The sequence below is a fragment of the Corythoichthys intestinalis genome, chromosome 5 (assembly GCF_030265065.1).
Source record: "Corythoichthys intestinalis isolate RoL2023-P3 chromosome 5, ASM3026506v1, whole genome shotgun sequence".
In the NCBI taxonomy this organism is placed as follows: Eukaryota; Metazoa; Chordata; class Actinopteri; order Syngnathiformes; family Syngnathidae; genus Corythoichthys; species Corythoichthys intestinalis.
In genome coordinates, this window is record NC_080399.1 from 6473292 (window position 1) to 6491623 (window position 18332).

Here is an 18332-nt window from a genome sequence, read left to right on the forward strand (position 1 = left end):
CTGTTTATGATATGAGTTATTCACCATTCCAGGACGTGGATAGGGTATCCTCCCCTCATTGTGGGCATAGGGCCCGTTGAACGCCGCCCTAATGTCAGCCATGCTGTACACGCACACTGCCGACTCCATACTATTTACGTTTGTATAACACGTGAAGATGCTTATCAGTTTACTCGAAGTCTCGATGCGATCACATGCTTTCACATACAGAGGGGCAAATAAGTATTTAGTCAACCACTAATTGTGCAAGTTCTCCCACTTGAAAATATTAGAGAGGCCTGGAATTGTCAACATGGGTAAACCTCAACCATGAGAGACAGAATGTGGAAAAAACCCCAGAAAATCACATTGTTTAATTTTTAAAGACTTTAATAATAAAAATAAGTATGATAAAATAAAAAATAAGTATTTGGTCACTACCAAAAGTTCATCTCAATACTTTGTAATGTACAGTGTTACGTAACGGCGTTATTTTTTCAGTAACGGGGTAATCTAACTAATTACTTTTTCCGCCGTTACAACGCCGTTACCGTTACTGACGGTCAAAAGCGGTGCGTTACTTACTCTGAATAAATTGAAGAACCTACCAGCCGTGTCGAGTCGACTCTCTGCTCTGTTGATTTGTCGTCCAAGACTTGGGGTGCGTTCAGGTTCGAGAATAGCGCACGTACTTCTGACTCCAAGCTGTTTGTCCCTGCTCATTCAATAAGACAATGCTTTCCAAAGTTTGGTAACGTTTCTGTGTTTGCTACACTTGATGCTAGCCTCGTTCCCATCTCCCACTGTCAGCCAGCAATAATTCTGCTTCCATCTTGAGGACGGCAGACGCTTTGAAGGTGACGTGAATTGTCGGGAAACTAGCCTACCTAAATGCAGACCCTCAAGAGATGCGATGGAAGTGATTGTGATTGGCTGAGGGTTAGAGTCATGTGTCGTGGTAAGCCAATCAGAGCTGGTGATTTCACAAGCAAACCGGAACAGCGCGTGCGGCAAACACACACACGCAAAACAGATGCACAGGGTCGGGATGGCAGAGCATTCAGAAGAAAAATTGTACTTTAAGAGGTGGAGATATAGACACTATTTCAAGTTTGTCGAAATTAAAGGAAAGAACCTGCATGTAATGTGCAATTTATGTCCCGGGGCAAAGCTTTTGTCGACCTCTGTGGTAAGCAATTCAAATCTGCTGAAGCACCTAGCAAGTTAACTACCTGTCTGTTCTTCTCTATTCCACTGACTCGAATACTGCTCACAAAATTTCAAATTCTTTGACATACAACAAGTTCTTTTTAAAGTAACGGAAATGGTTATTTTCACTGGTAACTAGTTACTTTTACTATAGAGTAATTCAGTTACTAACTCAGTTACATTTTGGAAGAAATAGTGAGTAATGTAACTAATTACTTTTTCAAAGTAACGTGCCCAACACTGGTTATGTACCCTTTGGCAATAACGGAGGCGAAACATTTTCTGTAACTCTTCACAAGCTTTTCACACACTATTGCTGGTATTTTGGCCCATTCCTCCATGCAGATCTCCTCTAGAGCAGTGATGTTTTGGGGCTGTCGTTGGGCAACACGGACTTTCAACTCCCTCCACAGATTTTCTATGGGGTTGAGATCTGGAGACTGGCTAGGCCACTCCAGGACCTTGAAATGCTTCTTACGAAGCCACTTCTTTGTTGCCCTGGCTGTGTGTTTGGGATCATTGTCATGCTCAAAGACCCAGCCATGTCTCATCTTCAACGCCCTTCCATCCACGAGAACCTGTGTTACTACCAAAAAGTTCTTGTATTTTGGTATTTTGGTTTCATATGACCATAACACATTCTCCCAGTCCTCTTCTGGATCATCCAAATGCTCTCTAGCGAACCACAGACGGGCCTGGATGTATACTGGCTTCAGCAGGGGGACACGTCTGGCAGTGCAGGATTTGAGTCTCTGGCGGCGCATTGTGTTACTGATAGTACCCTTTGTTACTGTGGTCCCAGCTCTCTGTAGGTCATTCACTAGGTCCCCCCGTGTGGTTCTGGGATTATTGCTCACCGTTCATGTTATTGTGACGCCACGTGGTGAGATCTTGCATGGAGCCCCAGAACGAGGCAGATTATCAGGTGTCTTGTATTTTCTAATAATTGCTCACACAGTTGATTTCTTTACACCAAGCGTTTTACCTATTGCAGATTCAGTCTTCCCAGCCTGGTGCAGGTCTACAGTTTTGTCTCTGGTGTCCTTTGACAGCTCTTTGGTCTTGGCCATAGTGGGGTTTGGAGTGTGACTGACTGAGGTTGTGGACAGGTGTCTTTTATACCAATAATGAGTTAAAACAGGTGCCATTATTACAGGTAACGAGTGGAGCCTCGTTAGACCTCGTTAGAAGAAGTTGGACCTCTTTGACAGCCAGAAATCTTCCTTGTTTTTAGGTGACCAAATACTTATTTTCCCCTCTAATTTGGAAATAAATTCTTTAAAAATCAAGGATGTGATTTTCTGTTTTTTTTTCCACATTCTGTCTCTCATGGTTGAGGTTTACCCATGTTGACAATTACAGGCCCCTCTAATCTTTTCAAGTAGGAGAACTTGCACAATTGGTGGTTGACTAAATACTTATTTACCCCACTGTATACAGCAACTTTTCTCTTGCTCATTTTTTAAAAGTAAACAAGAGAGCAGCTGGTTCTGAATCATCCCGATATATAGTATCCGGGGACCTGCTTTGCTATATCGGGACACCTGGAAAAAAGTCCAACGCACCAATTCTCAAGCCGCCATGCTATAGAAAGCGCACACCTCGTCCATTTATTTACAAATGACAAGGACCTTCACATTTTACACACGCAAGACATTTATTTAAATAGTTTCAACAAAAACAAAACGTGACAGTACAAAAATATAATATTGGTTGACATCAGAGCCTACGTGTCTATTGAGAAAGCATTAATTTGACTACATGTGTGTACAGGTACATCTCAGTGAATTTGAATATTGTTTAAAATGCCATTTATTTCAGGAGTTTCATTTAAAAACATGCAAATCATATACAGAGGTGGGTAGTAATGTTTATGTTTAAAACGTTTACTCCATTACATATACTTGAGTGCTTTACTTTTACTTGATTAGATTTGTGAAGAAGAAACGCGATTCTTATTCCGCTACTTTGGGCTAAGCTATTGTGGTTATTTTACCTCTTCATTCTACATATTAGATTTTACAATTAAATTTTTGCCAGAGATGCCAACAGTGGCTTCACCAGCGGAGTGGCGCAAAAATAACCACATGACTCCTTTATACCAATCAGATGTAACAATACAGTCACATGACCACAAACAAGCTTGCAGTTGGAAGTCCTATTATCACACCGGTGTGATTAATCATGGTATGTCTTTAAAGCACCGTTTGTCTTTTCAGCTTTTACAGGAAGCAAAATTTTAACCATTTGATAATTTTTGGGGGATTTTTTGTTTTTTTAATTTACGGACAATTTTAAAAAATCTGGTAAAAAAAAAATACCAAGTCAATTTTTCTATGAGACTGTTGATATATATTATTATGATGTTGACTTGTCGACCTGTCAATTGGTCCAGTGTCCCTCATTACGCAGTCACGTGACCACACACAAGTTTGCAGTTGGAAGTCCTATGATCACACCGGTGTGATTAATCACAGTACGTCTATAAAGCATCGTTTGTCTTTTCAGCTTTTACAGGAAGTAAAAAAATCAACCATTTGATGATTTATTTGATGATTTTTTTAAAATTTACAAACAATTTTGAAAATTCAGGTAAAAAATTACCTAGGCAGTTGTTCTCTTAGAGTGTTGATGTATATTATTACGATGTTGACTTGTCAACCTGTTAAATAGTCTAAAGCCCCTCATTACTCAGTCACATAATCACACACAAGCTCGCAGTTGGAAGTCCTATGATCACGCCGGTGTGATTAATCATAGTATGTCTTTAAAGCACTGCTTGTCTTTTCAGCTTTTACAGGAAACAAAAAATGAACCAATTGATTTTTTTTTAAATTATTCTTTTTTATTTACGAACAATTTTGAAAATTCGGGCAAAAAATGACCAAGGGAATTATTCTATGACAGTGCTGATATATATTATTACGATGGTGACTTGCCGACCTGTTAATTGGTCTAGTGCCCCTCATTACTCAGTCACATGCAGTCAAAAGTCCTATGATCATGCTGGCATGTTCAATCACGTGTTGTCTTTAAAGTGCTGTAAAATATAAACTATTTCAGCTATAGCGCTGCCGTCAACCTTACTCAAACTTCAACCTCTTTCCCAGTTTGTATTTGGCACTGATAGACATTAGAAAACTGGAGTTGGGATCGTTTTAAATCAATTTAATGTGATGTTTCATTTCTGTAGATATTTACAGTTGAAAATAGATGATTTTTGTGGGTTTTTTGGCCTTAAAAAGGTCATATAATAGATTATAGTACCGTTTAATAATAACAGTGCATATAGATGACATTGTGCTAAGGAAAAAATATACCATTGTTTAATTAAAAAAAAAAAAAAAGGACAAGTAATGAGTAACTGCTTACAATGAGTATACTTTTCACAGAATACTTTTTTACTTTTACTTGAGTACATTTTTGGGATGACTGCTTTTAGTTGGGTAATATTATTTTAAAGTAACGCTATTCTTACTTAAGTAAAATTTTTGGCTATGCTACCCACCTCTGCTCATGCATAAAACCAATACAAACTGAGAAATATTATATAATTAATTTTTCAAATTTGGATCATTATTAGTGTTGCACCAATACCATTTTTTTCCTGATGTCCAATGCAGATTCCGATATCAGACTTCCACTTCAAATTAATTGGACATATACAAGTGATAAAATTATTGAACTACACAGAAGAATATGATTATTGTCTAGGGAAGAGCGACAAGCACTGCATTATTTACGGTGGCGTGCATAGCTGGCGGCCATCTTGGGTAGGGCGACCAGCGGTTGGAAACAAAATCTTTAAGAGTACATGACGCGCAGCACCAGCGTGTTATTTGTTAGTACTCCAATAGACTTCATTACTATTGACGTGTGACTTCGTCATTCTTTGCGTAACGCCTATCCTCATGACAGTGTCATGACATATTTATGATTGTCTAGTGACAGTCTTATGGCACCACTGTCAAATACAGTGTTACCAAATACCATAACTAGCAATTAATGAAACAACTCAAACACAAACTTAATAAATAATTAGCACAGACCATGAATTTTTGATTTATTTACATCTGGAGTGCTGCAATGCATGCTAGGAGGCATGTTGGACAATAACAGTGTTGACAGCAGGTGGCAGAAGAGGTTGACTGTCTCCTCCAAGGGAACAGGGATGGCCATTTGAAGCTTCTTCAAACAATAAAGCTTTGCAGCCAATTAGTTCAAAGCTTCATGGTGGTTGATTTGGTCTTATGACAGTCATATAACGCCACCGTCAAATAAAGCGTTACCGGTTAATATCTGTTGTTGTGAATATCCCATTTTACACTGAGGACAGCTGTGGCTTATAGTCCAGTGTGGCTTATCTATGAACAAATGCTGTTTTCTTGTCAAATTTTGTGCGTGGCGGCTTACAGTCAGGTGCGCCTTATAGTCTGAAAATTACGGTAGTCAATTTTTATAGTAATAAAACTGGATAGGAAGTCATCATTAAAATCCATTGGAGCTAGCAGCTAGCATCTATTGTTTAATATCTATGTGCGCTTGTCTTCGATAATGACGTAGGTGATTAGTTTAGATTAGTTCCTGGATATAATAAACCCACACGTTGGCAAAGATAACTGAAAAACAAACATCTTTGGAAAGTTTTTTATATTGGGAGCCAGAAGACGAGCCTGCACCCAAGTCCATTCTGAATAATATGTGGCTAACAGCAAGCAAACGAGGCAACAAAAGCACAAAGACTTTTCGCCAGAAAAGCTCTGTTTACGCCAGGCTGCCGCTAGCCTCATTCGCTAACAGAGTAGCATTGTCCTTCGATAATATACGTATAATAAACGCTAACTGCACAGTTTCTTTGCTTTTAACCAAGAATCGAGACTGTTTTATGTCCATATCTATGACGAATTCAGGGATTGAAGCATTTATTCACAAGAATTTTCGCCAGAAAAGATCTGTTTACGCCAGGCGGCCGCTAGCCTCATTCACGAACAGAGTAGCATTGTACTTTGACAATATACGTAAAATAAACGCTACCTGCAGTTTCTTTGCTTTTAACCAAGACTCTATACTGTTTTACGTCCATATCTATACAAAATTAGGGGATTTAAGCATTTATTCACAATAATTTTTTGCCACAAAAGCTTTGTTTACGCCAGGCGGCCGCTAGACTCATTCGCTAACATAGTAGCATTGTACTTTGTCAATATACGTAAAATAAACGCTAACCGCACTGTTTCTTTGCATTTAACCAAGATTCAAGACTGTTTTATGTCCATATCTATGACGAATTCAGGGATTGAAGCATTTATTCACAAGAATTTTCACCAGAAAAGATCTGCTTACACCAGGCAGCCGCTAGCCTCATTCGCTAACAGAGTAGCATTGTACTTCGACAATATACGTAAAATAAACGTTAACCGCATGGTTTCTTTGCTTTTAACCAAGAATCGAGACTGTTTTACGTCCATATCTATGACGAATTCAGGGATTGAAGCATTTATTCACAAGAATTTTCGCCAGAAAAGCTCTGTTTACGCTAGGTGGCCGCTAGCCTCATTCGCTAACAGTATATAGTGTATCATGATTGTAACGGGCTATTCTATTCTATAAGTTGTGATTGTATAAACAATTTATTAATAATCTTTTTTACATATTATTTATAATCGATTCTGAATGTTTTCCTCAAGTATTATGTTTCTGGTATTAAATTGAGTGATTTATTAGCTGTTGAAAACTTGCAGTAAATAAAAAAAAAGTTGCTATTTTGTTTAAAAACTTAAAAGATATCATAGAATTTTTTTTTAAGAATTGTTTTGAATCATGTTGGAAAGGCAAAGTCAGTGTTGTGAATCTGTTTTCATTTCATTCTTTTGCACTAGTTAATGCTATCAGCATTTGACCTCATTGTTTATTTGTGATTTATTGTTGTTATAAAATGTTTTTGTGAATTAATAAGCGTCATCAAAAATTTCATTGCTAAATTAGTAAAAAAATCGCCTCTCACCTTTTTAACCCCTGACCCATTTTCATGCCTGACAGTAGACATGCTAGGGTCCACATTGTCATGAACAGCGAGGTGGTTGATGGCTAGAAATCTGAGCAGTTCTTAAACACAACCGCAACCTTCTACCTACTCCTTCATTCCAACTGCAACTCTGCCTGACAATGTAAAAAAAAAAAACAACGATATTTGATAATTTCTCACAACACACCTGACGACCTCTCACAGGACAAAAGTGTGCCATTGCACACCGGTTGAAAAACACTGAACTAGGTTAACTGAAGACCTCCATCAGCAGCTCTTGAGGTTGTCCATTGAAAGAATGCAATAAAGTTTTAGTGTTCTCTACAATGCTGATTTGCTACTGAAACAACTTTTCCAACTAAAGCACACATTCTGGTTTCGCAGCAATGGAATTGACTGACGAATATGAGGCACAGTTTGTAAAGCAGCACATGCTGAAAATTATGACGACATTTTCTCACATTTAACGCAGCACAGTGTTTAAAATGTGTGAAAATGTTAGAGTCACTTTTTTTTGCACTTTTAATCTAAATCTTAAATCTAAATCTTGAATCTAAATCTTGAATCTAAATCTTAAATCTAATTCTTAAATCTTAAATCTAAATCTTAAATTGAAATCCTTAATGTAAATGTTAAATCTAAATCCTGAATCTTAAATATGAATCCTAAATATAAATCTTAAATTTAAATCTTATATTTAAACGTAAACCTTAAATATATATGTTAAATGTATATCTTAAATCTAAATCTTAAAACGGGTGAAACTAAATATTTATTTTTTTACTCCCTGTCACCAGTCATATGAATTTACTTATTACATAAATATTTAGTTTCACCCGTTTCAAGATTTAGGATTTAGATTTAAAATTTACATTTACGATTTCAACTTGAGATTTATATTTAAGATTTACATTTAGGATATATAGTTAAGATTTAGATTTAAGATATATATTAAAAATATACATTTAAGATTTAGATTTAACATTTAGATTTAAGATTTACTTATATTTAAGATTTATATTTAAGATTTAGAGTTAACATTTAGATTAAGGATTTTTAATTAACATTTAGATTTAGGATTTAGATTTAACATTTAGATTAAGGAAATATGTTTAACATTTAGATTTTAGATATATATGTAAGATTTACATTTAAGATTTAGATTAAAGATTTAAGTTAGTTCTAGATTTAATCATTTGAGTCTAATAATTGTCATTTATAAATAAATATTTAAATTGCTAAATAATGTAAACGTGCAAAAAATGTGACTAAAATTTTCAAACCACATTTTAAACACTGATGCGGCACTAAATGTGAGAAAATGTCATAATTTTCAGCATGTACTGCTGTCCACCATGTGATGCTACTTCTTCAAGGCATGCAGCAATGTCCGTACCTATTTGGGGAATCTCAACATTTGAATAAATACAATCAATTCGTGAAAAAATCCATCTGAACTGATACGTTTTGTATTTGTGGAACCTTTTACACCAGAGTAAAAAAATATAGAGTCCGCAAAAATGGCTAAATATTTTCTCAACTGTGAACCTTTCCATTTTTGGGTCTCGACTGTTTTTACAGTCTTCTCTCGTTTAGCTCCCCTACAGTTTGTCAGTCACACTTTCCTTCTCTCCATGATGCCGCCTGTTCCGATTCTTCTTCATTTCCTGCATGTGTTTCCATTTTCCTGCACCCAAGGCTCGACCGCGGGCCTTAGACGGCCTCTTCTCGAGCCAGAGGGAGTCGCAGTACTCTTCCAGGGACCCCACGGGGGAGCTCATGAGCCTCAGGTAGTCTTTGTAACGGCGTCCTTGACGTAGCTCAGTCGTCGGGTCCTCGGTGGCTTTGGACTTTCGCTCCAGTTGTCCGTGCGGGACTAGCTGTAGGGTGAGCCGGCGTAGAGTGTGTGCGAAGTGAGTGCGCTCCTGGGCTTCGCACTCGTATACGCCTACATCGGACGCGTGCAGGGATCTAATAAGTAGGCCTCTGTCGGTTTGTATAACGCGGTCGTCTAGCCTGACCTGTGAGCAGAAGATGACATAACTGTTAGAATTTAGGGTGAACATTTTCCAAGATGATTGTCAGGGAAACTGTCTCCCTGTAATCTAGTGCCCTATTTTGAGTTCCTGTTAACAACAAATAAAGTCACAAGTTTTGTCGCGACCCGCTTATTTTTGCTGGAAGGGTTGGAATACAGCGACAAAGTTGTATAACTTGCGATGCTGCATCAAACTTTAAATAGGGATGTTCACACCTCGGAACAAGTTTTGTAAGATAGTTAAGATTCAAAATGTGACAGGTTGTAATATTATTGAAGACATCGTCACCATTGACGTGTCACTTCGCCATTCTTTGCGCGACGCCTTATCAGAGGGGGCCAAGCTTCATTTAGTAATAGCCGAAGACGGCACACGCTCATGTAGGATTTAAGCTTGGATTTACTTACGAATGGATTTAACTACGAAAGTTGTACAGGAAGGATTGTCTCAGGAGTGATTTGTTCGAGGATTCAAGGTAATTATTATAATTTTTTGTACCATGCATGCGTGATTGAAGCATTTATTCGCAGGAATTTTGTTTACACATGGAGGCGGCTAATTTTCGTAACTGACTAGCCTCATAGTTTACTTTTAACCAAGAATCGAGACAGTTTTAGGTCTATATCTATGAAGAATTTGAGGATTTAAGCATTTATTCGTAAGAATTTTCCTTTTACACCACTAGCCTCATTTGCTAACATACAGTGCCCTCCATAATTATTGGCACCCCTGAAAAAGATGTGTTTTTTAGCTTCTAATATTTTTTTTTATTCAAATAATATGGGACCTTAATGGAAAAAAAGAGAAAAATCCAACCTTCAATACAAGTGCATTCATTTAGTTGGGAAAAAAATCCCACAAAAAGAAAAAAATATTTGATATCAAATAATGTGTGTCACAATTGTTAGCACCCCTGGTGTTAATACTTTGTACAACCCCCTTTTGCCAACAAAACAAGGTCTGGGGACTGAGATGGCCATGGGAGGAGCTTGATTTTGTGTCTGGTGAACCATTTTTGTGTAGATTTGGCCATATGTTTAGGGTCATTGTCTTGCTGAAGGACCCAGTGACGACCCATCTTCAGCTTTCGGGCAGAGGGCAACAGTTTTTTATTTAAAATGTCCTGGTATTTCAGAGCATTCCTGATGCCATGTACCCTAACAAAGTTCTCAGGGCCTTTGGAAGCGAAACAGCTCCACAGCATCATAGACCCACCCCCATACTTCACAGTGGGTATGAGGTGCTATTCAGCATGCGCATCTTTTGTGGCACGCCAGACCCACTTAGAGTGTTTGTTGCCAAAAAGCTCAATCTTGGTCTCATCTGACCAAAGCACACGGTCCCAGTTTAAGCCTGGGACCGTGTGTATTTTTGTGTGAAAAATTATTAGAAGCTAAAAAACACATCTTTTTCAGGGGTGCCAATAATTATGGAGGGCACTGGAGTAGCATTGTACTTCGTCAGTATACATAAAATAAACGCTAACTGCACGGTTTCTTATCTTTTAATCAAGAATCAATACTGTTTTACGTCCATATCTATAAAGAATTCAGGGATTTAAGCATTTATTCACAAGAATTTTCACCACAAAAGCTCTGTTTATGCCAGGCGGCCGCTAGCCTCATTCGCTAACAGAGTAGCATTGTACTTTGTCAATATACGTAAAATAAACGCTAACTGCTAGGTTTCTTTGCTTTTAACCAAGAATCGAGACTGTTTTACGTTCATATCTATAAAGAATTCAGGGATTTAAGCATTTATTCACAAGAATCTTCGCCAGAAAAGCTCTGTTTACGCTAGGCGGCCGCTAGCCTCATTCACTAACAGTATATACTGTTGTGTATAATGATTATAAAGGGCTATTCTATTCTATAATAAATTGTGATTGTATATAAAATGTATTAATAATCTGTTTACATATTACTTATAATTGATTCTACATGTTTTCCTCAAGTATTAAGTTTCTGATGTTAAATTGAGTGATTTATTAGCTGTTAAAAACTTTCAGTAAATTAAAAAAAAAAAAAAGTTGCTATTTTGGTCAAAAACCTATGTGATATGTTAAATATTGCTATTGATCCTGAAAATATAGGTGATCCCAGATAGCAGACAGACATTGAATAAACGTTGATTTTCCATGAAAACCATCAGTATGATTGACATCGAAATTTTCGACGTCAAGTGACGTTGAAACAACGTTGTTCTATGGTATGTCAGGCGATGGTTGGGTTAACATTGTTTTATAGTTGATGGACTAATGTTGACAAATAGTTCATTTATGATTGACCGGAAAATATGATTGAAAAGTCATTGAATTATGGATGAGCGGGCGTTTTGGTCGAAAACATAACATTAATTCAGCGTTGTTCCAATATTATTAATAGTCGAAATGACGTTTAGGTTTTATAAGGATTTCAACGTTGAAACAACATTAATTGAGGGTACAAAAGTGACGTTGATTCAATGATACATGGTCAACAGCGGAATGTTGATTCAACATCTTTTCAATGTTGGTCTGCTTCCTGGGATTACCTCTGCATTTGGTGATTTTTATGTGCATCTAGTGTAAAATCTGAGATTTTTATAGCCATTTTATGTTGTGCTATACTTAAATAAAAAATAATTAATCGGCGTTTCATAAGAAACAACTTTGAATTTTTTGATGCCGCTGCTCATGGAGACTCATATATGGCTTAGGTAGGTCCGTCATTTGGTTTTAGGTCAGTAGCAGGTTTGGTTTTGAAAATATTTGAAGTTTTTGAAAATAGGCCCTCTATGAATAGGCCCCGTTTCCCGTGTCATGTCAATAGGTTATGAAGTCTATAATGGGTCATTATTAATTAATTATTATTATTAATTATATTAATTAATTATTAATTTCCAATCAATGACGAACTGCAGTTTTCCTTTTGTCCTTGCAGCTTGACACTCCCCAAAGCCCCAAGAGACTCATGAAAATCACTGACAACTCTACAGTATTTAAGGAACTCGCAGGTTCCCGATTCCTCCCTTTTATTGCATTATACGACACGGCGGCCTACTGGGAGTTTTTGCTTCGTCTCTCTGAGAAGTGATTGGCGTCTCGAGTCAAAGAGCTCCTTTAATCTTCCCTTAGGATCTGTTTTAATGTGATTTGTGTCGGAATTCAGGACTCTAACCGCCAATAAATCAGATACGAGACTTCAACTAAAATGAGAAACGACGCTTCTGGATGCTTGGACGGTTCATTAATTCTGTGAAGTTCTGTGCTGGAATTAGAGACCTCTTGTAAAAAGTGACTTTGAAACCATTTTTTACCTGCTCCCTATGTTCGGATCCAGTCCTGCGAACGAACCAGCGGATCTGGGCCTGCTGAGATTTGGGGATGCACTCCAGGAACGTTGAATTGCTCTGCACGCCGAAGAGATTCCGCTCATCTACATGTCCCACGCCGAGACCTGAAAAAAAAAACGTCATCCAGTGTGCTTCAATACAACTCTACAATTTAGGAATGCAGTCTACGTACTGTCCTCTGTATCCCAGCACTGGCTAGCAGGGTCTCCATGCTTGATATCTTGTCGCCTTGCTCTCCTAGATCAAGAAAAGTGAAATAAAATCTTAACTCCTTCGCTGCCAGTGACGGTGATGGACGTCCAAGAGTGTCAAAAAGGACTGATTGTCCATTGAAAGCCTTCACCTCTTGGACGCAGGGACATATCTGGAGCACGTGTGACCGTCCCAGGCGCAATACGGGTCTCGGGCCAGGCAGCACTCGGCGCAGGCTTGGCCGTACAGATGACATCTGCTGAGCGAGAGCTGCGCCAGACCCTCGCTGGAACCCGCGTACAGCTGTTGCTACAAAAGCAAAGACAGCATACAGATTTCACACATTCACATTTATGTTAAAGGGGACAAAAACTCAATAAGCCAGAACAAATGGAAAAAACAAATGTTCAAACTTGCAGCAAGGCCGAGATTGAAAAGTGGTATTTGGTATGTGGTAAAATGGCTTTTGGCATGTGGCTTTTTTTTTTTTTGGTATATTACAAAATGACTTTTGGCATGTGGCATTTTTATCTGGTATGTGTCAAAATGGATTATGGTATGTGGCATTTTTCTTTGGTATGATTTTGGCATGTTGCATTTTTTTTTTTTTTTTTGGTATGTGCCATTTTTTTTTGGGTATGTGGGAAAATGGATTTTGGTATGTGGCATTTTTTTGGTTTATTTCAAAATGGCTTTTGTCATGTGGCATTTTTATTTGGTATGTGGCCAAATGGATTTTGGCATGTTGCATTGTTTTTTTTTTTTTTGGTATGTGGCAAAAAGGACTTTGGCATGCTGCATTTTTTGGTATATGGCAAACCTTTTTTGGTAAATGGCAAAATGGATTTTGGTATGTGGCTTTTTTTTTAGTATGTGGCAAAATGGATTTTGGCATGCTGCATTTTTTGGTATGTGGCATTTTTTTGGTATGTAGCAAAATGGATTTTGGTATGTGGCATTTTGATTTGGTGTGTGGCATTTTTTTTGGTATATGGCAAAATGGATTTTGGTATGTGGCATTTTGTTGGTATGCGGCATTTTTCTTTGGTATGTGGCAAAATGGATTTTGGCATGTTGCATTTTTTTTGGTATGAGACATTTTGATTTGGGATGTGGCAAATGGATTTTGGTATGTGGCATTTTGATTTGGTATGTGGCATTGTTTGGTATACGGCAAAATGGTTTTTCGTATGTGGTTTTTTTTTTTGTATTAGGCAAAATGGATTTTGGCATGTTGAAATTTTTTGGTATGTGGCATTTTTATTTGGAATGTTCCATTGTTTTGGTATGTGGCAAAATGGAGTTTGGTATGTGGCATTTTCCCTGGTATGTGACAAAATGGATTTTGGCATGTTACATTTTTTTGGTCTGTGGTATTTTTATTTGGTATGTGGCATTTTTATGGTATATGGCAAACATTTTTTGGTAAATGGCAAAATGGATTTTGGTATGTGGCATTTTGTTGGTATGCGGCATTTTTCTTTGGTATGTGGCAAAATGGATTTTGGCATACTGCATTTTTTTGGTATATGACATTTTGAGTTGATGTGTGGCATTTTTTTGTATATGGGAAAATGGATTTTAGTATGTGGCATTTTGTCGGTATGCGGCATTTTTCTTTGGTATGTGGCTAAATGGATTTTGGCATGTTGCATTTTGATTCGGTATGTGGCATTTTTTGGTATATGGCAAAATGGATTTAGGTATGTGGCATTTTTTTGGTATATGGCAAAATGGATTTTGGTATGTGGCTTTTTTTGTTAGATGTGGCATTTTTCTCTGGTATGTGACAAAATGGATTTTGGCATGTTGCATTTTGTTAGTATGTGGCGAAATGGATTTGGGCATGTGGCATTTTTTGGTATGTGGCATTTTTTTGGTATGTGGCAAAATGGATTTTGGTATGTGGCAAAATGGATTTTGGCATGTTGTATTTTTTTGGTGTGTGGCAATAAGGATTTTGGCATGCTGCATTTTTTTGGCATATGGCATTTTTGCAGACATTTCTCCGATACGTTAGATGATAATTGATCAAATAAAAAAAAAAAAAAAACTTTTAAAAGGGTAAATATATGAAAAAAAAATCCCGACCACTCCTTGATGTCTGCGATTTTTGCATCGCGACCCTTGTTATACAACCATGTTTCACCCCCCCCCCCCCCCCCCCAAAAAAAAAAAAAAAAAAAAAAAAGTAAAAATAAATCCGGCTTTGGCCTTTCACAGCTGTGTCTCGACACTCGGTCATACAGTTTTTGGATTGAAACAAGGTAAGTACGCGACAATGTCTCCTTAAAATCATGGCGTCTTTATTTGTGCTCTTTCATGGTCTCACCTCCAGTTAGGGTTTTGCTGTTTATTTATTTATTTATTTTTTAAAATGCCCTCCTGTTCAAAATGTTTCTTCCCCCAGAAAATTTAGATTTTAAGCTTTCCAATGATGTATCACACATATTGGACAATTTTGAAATGTAGCCAAATTGGTGGGCTCAGAGCAGAACTTCAAGTCACCTGAGTGTTTTCTGCCATATAACTGAGACCTGGCATCTACAAATGTGGCTATCACATTTTGGATCATTTAGGTCACAATTGCACACATTTTTTTTTTTTTTTTTAAGTTTCCCGGCAAAATAGGCAGTTGCTCTTTAAAAGCCGAATTTGAAATTGGAATTATTCCAAAACTGTGCCTGTGTGCAACTATAATTTTCAACACCTTATCCAATTTTAGAATTTCTGGAGATGTAAATAAATTAGGGCTGCCAAAAGATTAAAAATTTTAATTACAGCTTAAAATTAATTAATCGTAATTAATCGCAGTTCAAAACATCAATAAAATATGCCATATTTTTCCGTAAATTATTGTTGGAATGGAAAGATAAGACACAAGACGGATATGTACATTCAACATACGGTACATGAGTACTTTACTGTATTTGTTTATTATAACAATAAATAAACAAGAAGGCATTAACATCATTAACATTCTCTTAAAGCAATCCATGGATAGAAAGACTTGTAGTTCTTAAAAGATAAATCTTAGTACGAGTTATAGAAATTGTATATTAAAACCCCTCTTATTGTTTTCGTTTTATTAAAATGTGTAAAATTTTCAATCAAAAAACTAGTAGCTCGCCATTGTTGATGTCAATAATTACACCATTCTCACTCATGGTACTAACCCATAAAATCAGTTGGACCCAAGTGCCAGCAGAGGGCGCCAAACACCAAAAAACAAGTAACAAGCGGATATTACACTGTACTGTCATTTTAATCTGTTTGAGCGGGGCATGTGCGTTAATTGCGTCAAATATTTTAACGTGACTAAATAAAAAAATTAATTACCGCCCGTTAATGCGATAATTTTGACAGCTCTAGTAAAATAAATACATGAATGAAATCAAAGTTTGTATTTCTGATTTAAATGTTATTTTCCCACCTTCTCAAATGAAAAAATAGTAATTGACACCAAAATTTTTCTAAAGTATTTTGTTATTGTTCTATCCCTTTCTTGCCAAATGTATCACATTTGATACACTTAGAATTTCATGATTTTGAGACTTATTCTGTATTTTGAAATATCTTTCCTCAAAATAAATAAATAAATAATGGATGCAAGTCAACTCATGCCTCTGCAGGTTCCATGAGAAAAACAAAAACAAAAAAAAAAACAGGATTTAGCAAGGGTTATAGATATTAGAGCGCTTATTACACACACACGTACATATATATTTTTTCTTTTTTTACAAATTTGAAAAAAAAAGTTTCATAAGACCTTATTTTTCAAATTTTGTGATTCTCTGACAATTGCTTCATATTGCAGGCATTAAAGGGCTATTCTCCAAGATTCCCTACCACCAGTACAGCAAAAAATACATTTTTTTATTTTGGGGCATCAACATTCAGCAAATCAGAATCAAGATGCGAAATGACGTCTAACCTGCTTAGAAGAAATCTCCAGACTTAGTACTGGAGTGGGAACCTGTGAAAAAAAGGGGGGAAAAATAGCACATTCATTTTGTATTTCAGTGTCTGAGTGTGTCAGTTGTGTGTGTTCCTCTGGCATCAAACCTGAAACACTTGAAGCTCTTCAAGCACAACTTCCTCAGTAGACCACTGGTCTCTGGTAATGCTCACAACCTTTAGGACTGTGCCAACATCTGCAAAAGTCAAACACTGTTATTTGTTGTGAATGAAATGTCAGCATATTGTCAACAATCCAAACCCTAAGCATTTATGATCGTTTTTGTTTAATTAATGGGAAGCTATTTAAAGTATTGTTGTCGATAATTGAGAAGAAAAAGTCAAAAGTTATTTAACCGCTTGATCCAAAACCAAGTACTTAGAAATGTAATCATCTATTTATTGTGGAAGAAATGTCAAGCTCTTTAGCTGTAATCCAAGCGCTAAACAGATTCAACATTTGTTGTGAAAGAAAATTCAAGCCTTTTGAGGTTCTTAATCCAGAAATGTAACAATGCTATTCATTGTGATAGAAATTATAAACCGCTCATGACACAATTACATTATAATCTCCGTTCAAAATGAGGTGCGGGCTCCCCCTAGTGGTACTGAATTTACATTTTAAAGTACTGTATATTACATCTTCCTTTCATTTGTTTTCTGAGACAACACTGCCCATAACTTCTTTGGGATTTACTGCCCTCTGGTGGTAGAAGTAACTGTCACTAACCCCAAACTCACCTGTCCCAAGGAATAGGACCTCATACTGTCCGTCTTCTGCTAAAACTCGGTCCACCACCACCTGGGTGAGGGTGTAGTCCACTCGGACCCGCGTGAAAATGGGTCGGCCGCTCAGCGGGTAAACGGAGCGGAACATCAGCGGGTGGTAGCGGATGAAGCTCACCACTTCATCAGGGAAATCTTTGGTGGTCTTGATGCGAGGATCGTAGGTTTTACTAGGGCACTAAATAAACGACATATACAATATATAAGCAAATGTTATACAGTTTTATTACAAAAAGTTTTTCTTTTGTTTAATTGCTAGTGATAGACATCCAATCCATTGCACAGTTCAAATAATGGTAATAAAGGGGTTATTTTAATTTACAGCTGTTTATGATATGAGTTATTCACCATTCCAGGACGTGGATAGGGTATCCTCCCCTCATACTCGACCCAGCGGTGGTCCGGCCCTTCCTTGTGGGCGTAGGGCCCGTTGAACGCCGCCCTAATGTCAGCCATGCTGTACACGCACACTGCCGAACCCCGGAAAATGGAGCTTTGGAAATGAGACCCATATTTAAAATAACAATAATAATGGGGTTAAGTTTGTAAAGTGGCTCATGCTAAAAAAAAAAAAACAGTCACATTTTGTAACTTGTAGCTGAAATGTTTAAATACTAGTGTGAATATTAGCTATTAAACTATCAATAATAGAGGTTTTTTAATATATTCATATGCAAGTCAGGGGTGAAAGTGGCTAGAATTTCTTGCCAGAACTCCCCGACGTTAAGGTCGCCAGAAATTTTGTTTATTTATTTCTTTTCTTTTTGTGGGGGAGGGGGTCAAACCTCCTAAAATTACTGAAATGCAAAGAA

The 18332-nt window shown here is 37.1% G+C and overlaps 1 protein-coding gene across 2 annotated transcripts in view; it reads right to left on the minus strand.

Moving 5' to 3' along the window:
• Window positions 1–2699: 2699 nt before the first annotated feature.
• sema3d (sema domain, immunoglobulin domain (Ig), short basic domain, secreted, (semaphorin) 3D) overlaps window positions 2700–18332 on the minus strand; it is a 100285-nt gene continuing 84652 nt past the window's right edge. For both annotated transcript variants that reach the window (XM_057836902.1, XM_057836904.1), the window contains exons 11-18: window positions 17869–18013; window positions 17476–17698; window positions 16843–16931; window positions 16712–16753; window positions 12929–13086; window positions 12758–12822; window positions 12550–12689; window positions 2700–9234 (exon numbers count right to left, since the gene is read on the minus strand). In XM_057836902.1, the coding sequence (XP_057692885.1) occupies window positions 8815–9234; window positions 12550–12689; window positions 12758–12822; window positions 12929–13086; window positions 16712–16753; window positions 16843–16931; window positions 17476–17698; window positions 17869–18013 (1282 nt within the window). In that variant the 3' untranslated portion in view covers window positions 2700–8814. The remainder of the gene's footprint in view (window positions 9235–12549; window positions 12690–12757; window positions 12823–12928; window positions 13087–16711; window positions 16754–16842; window positions 16932–17475; window positions 17699–17868; window positions 18014–18332) is intronic.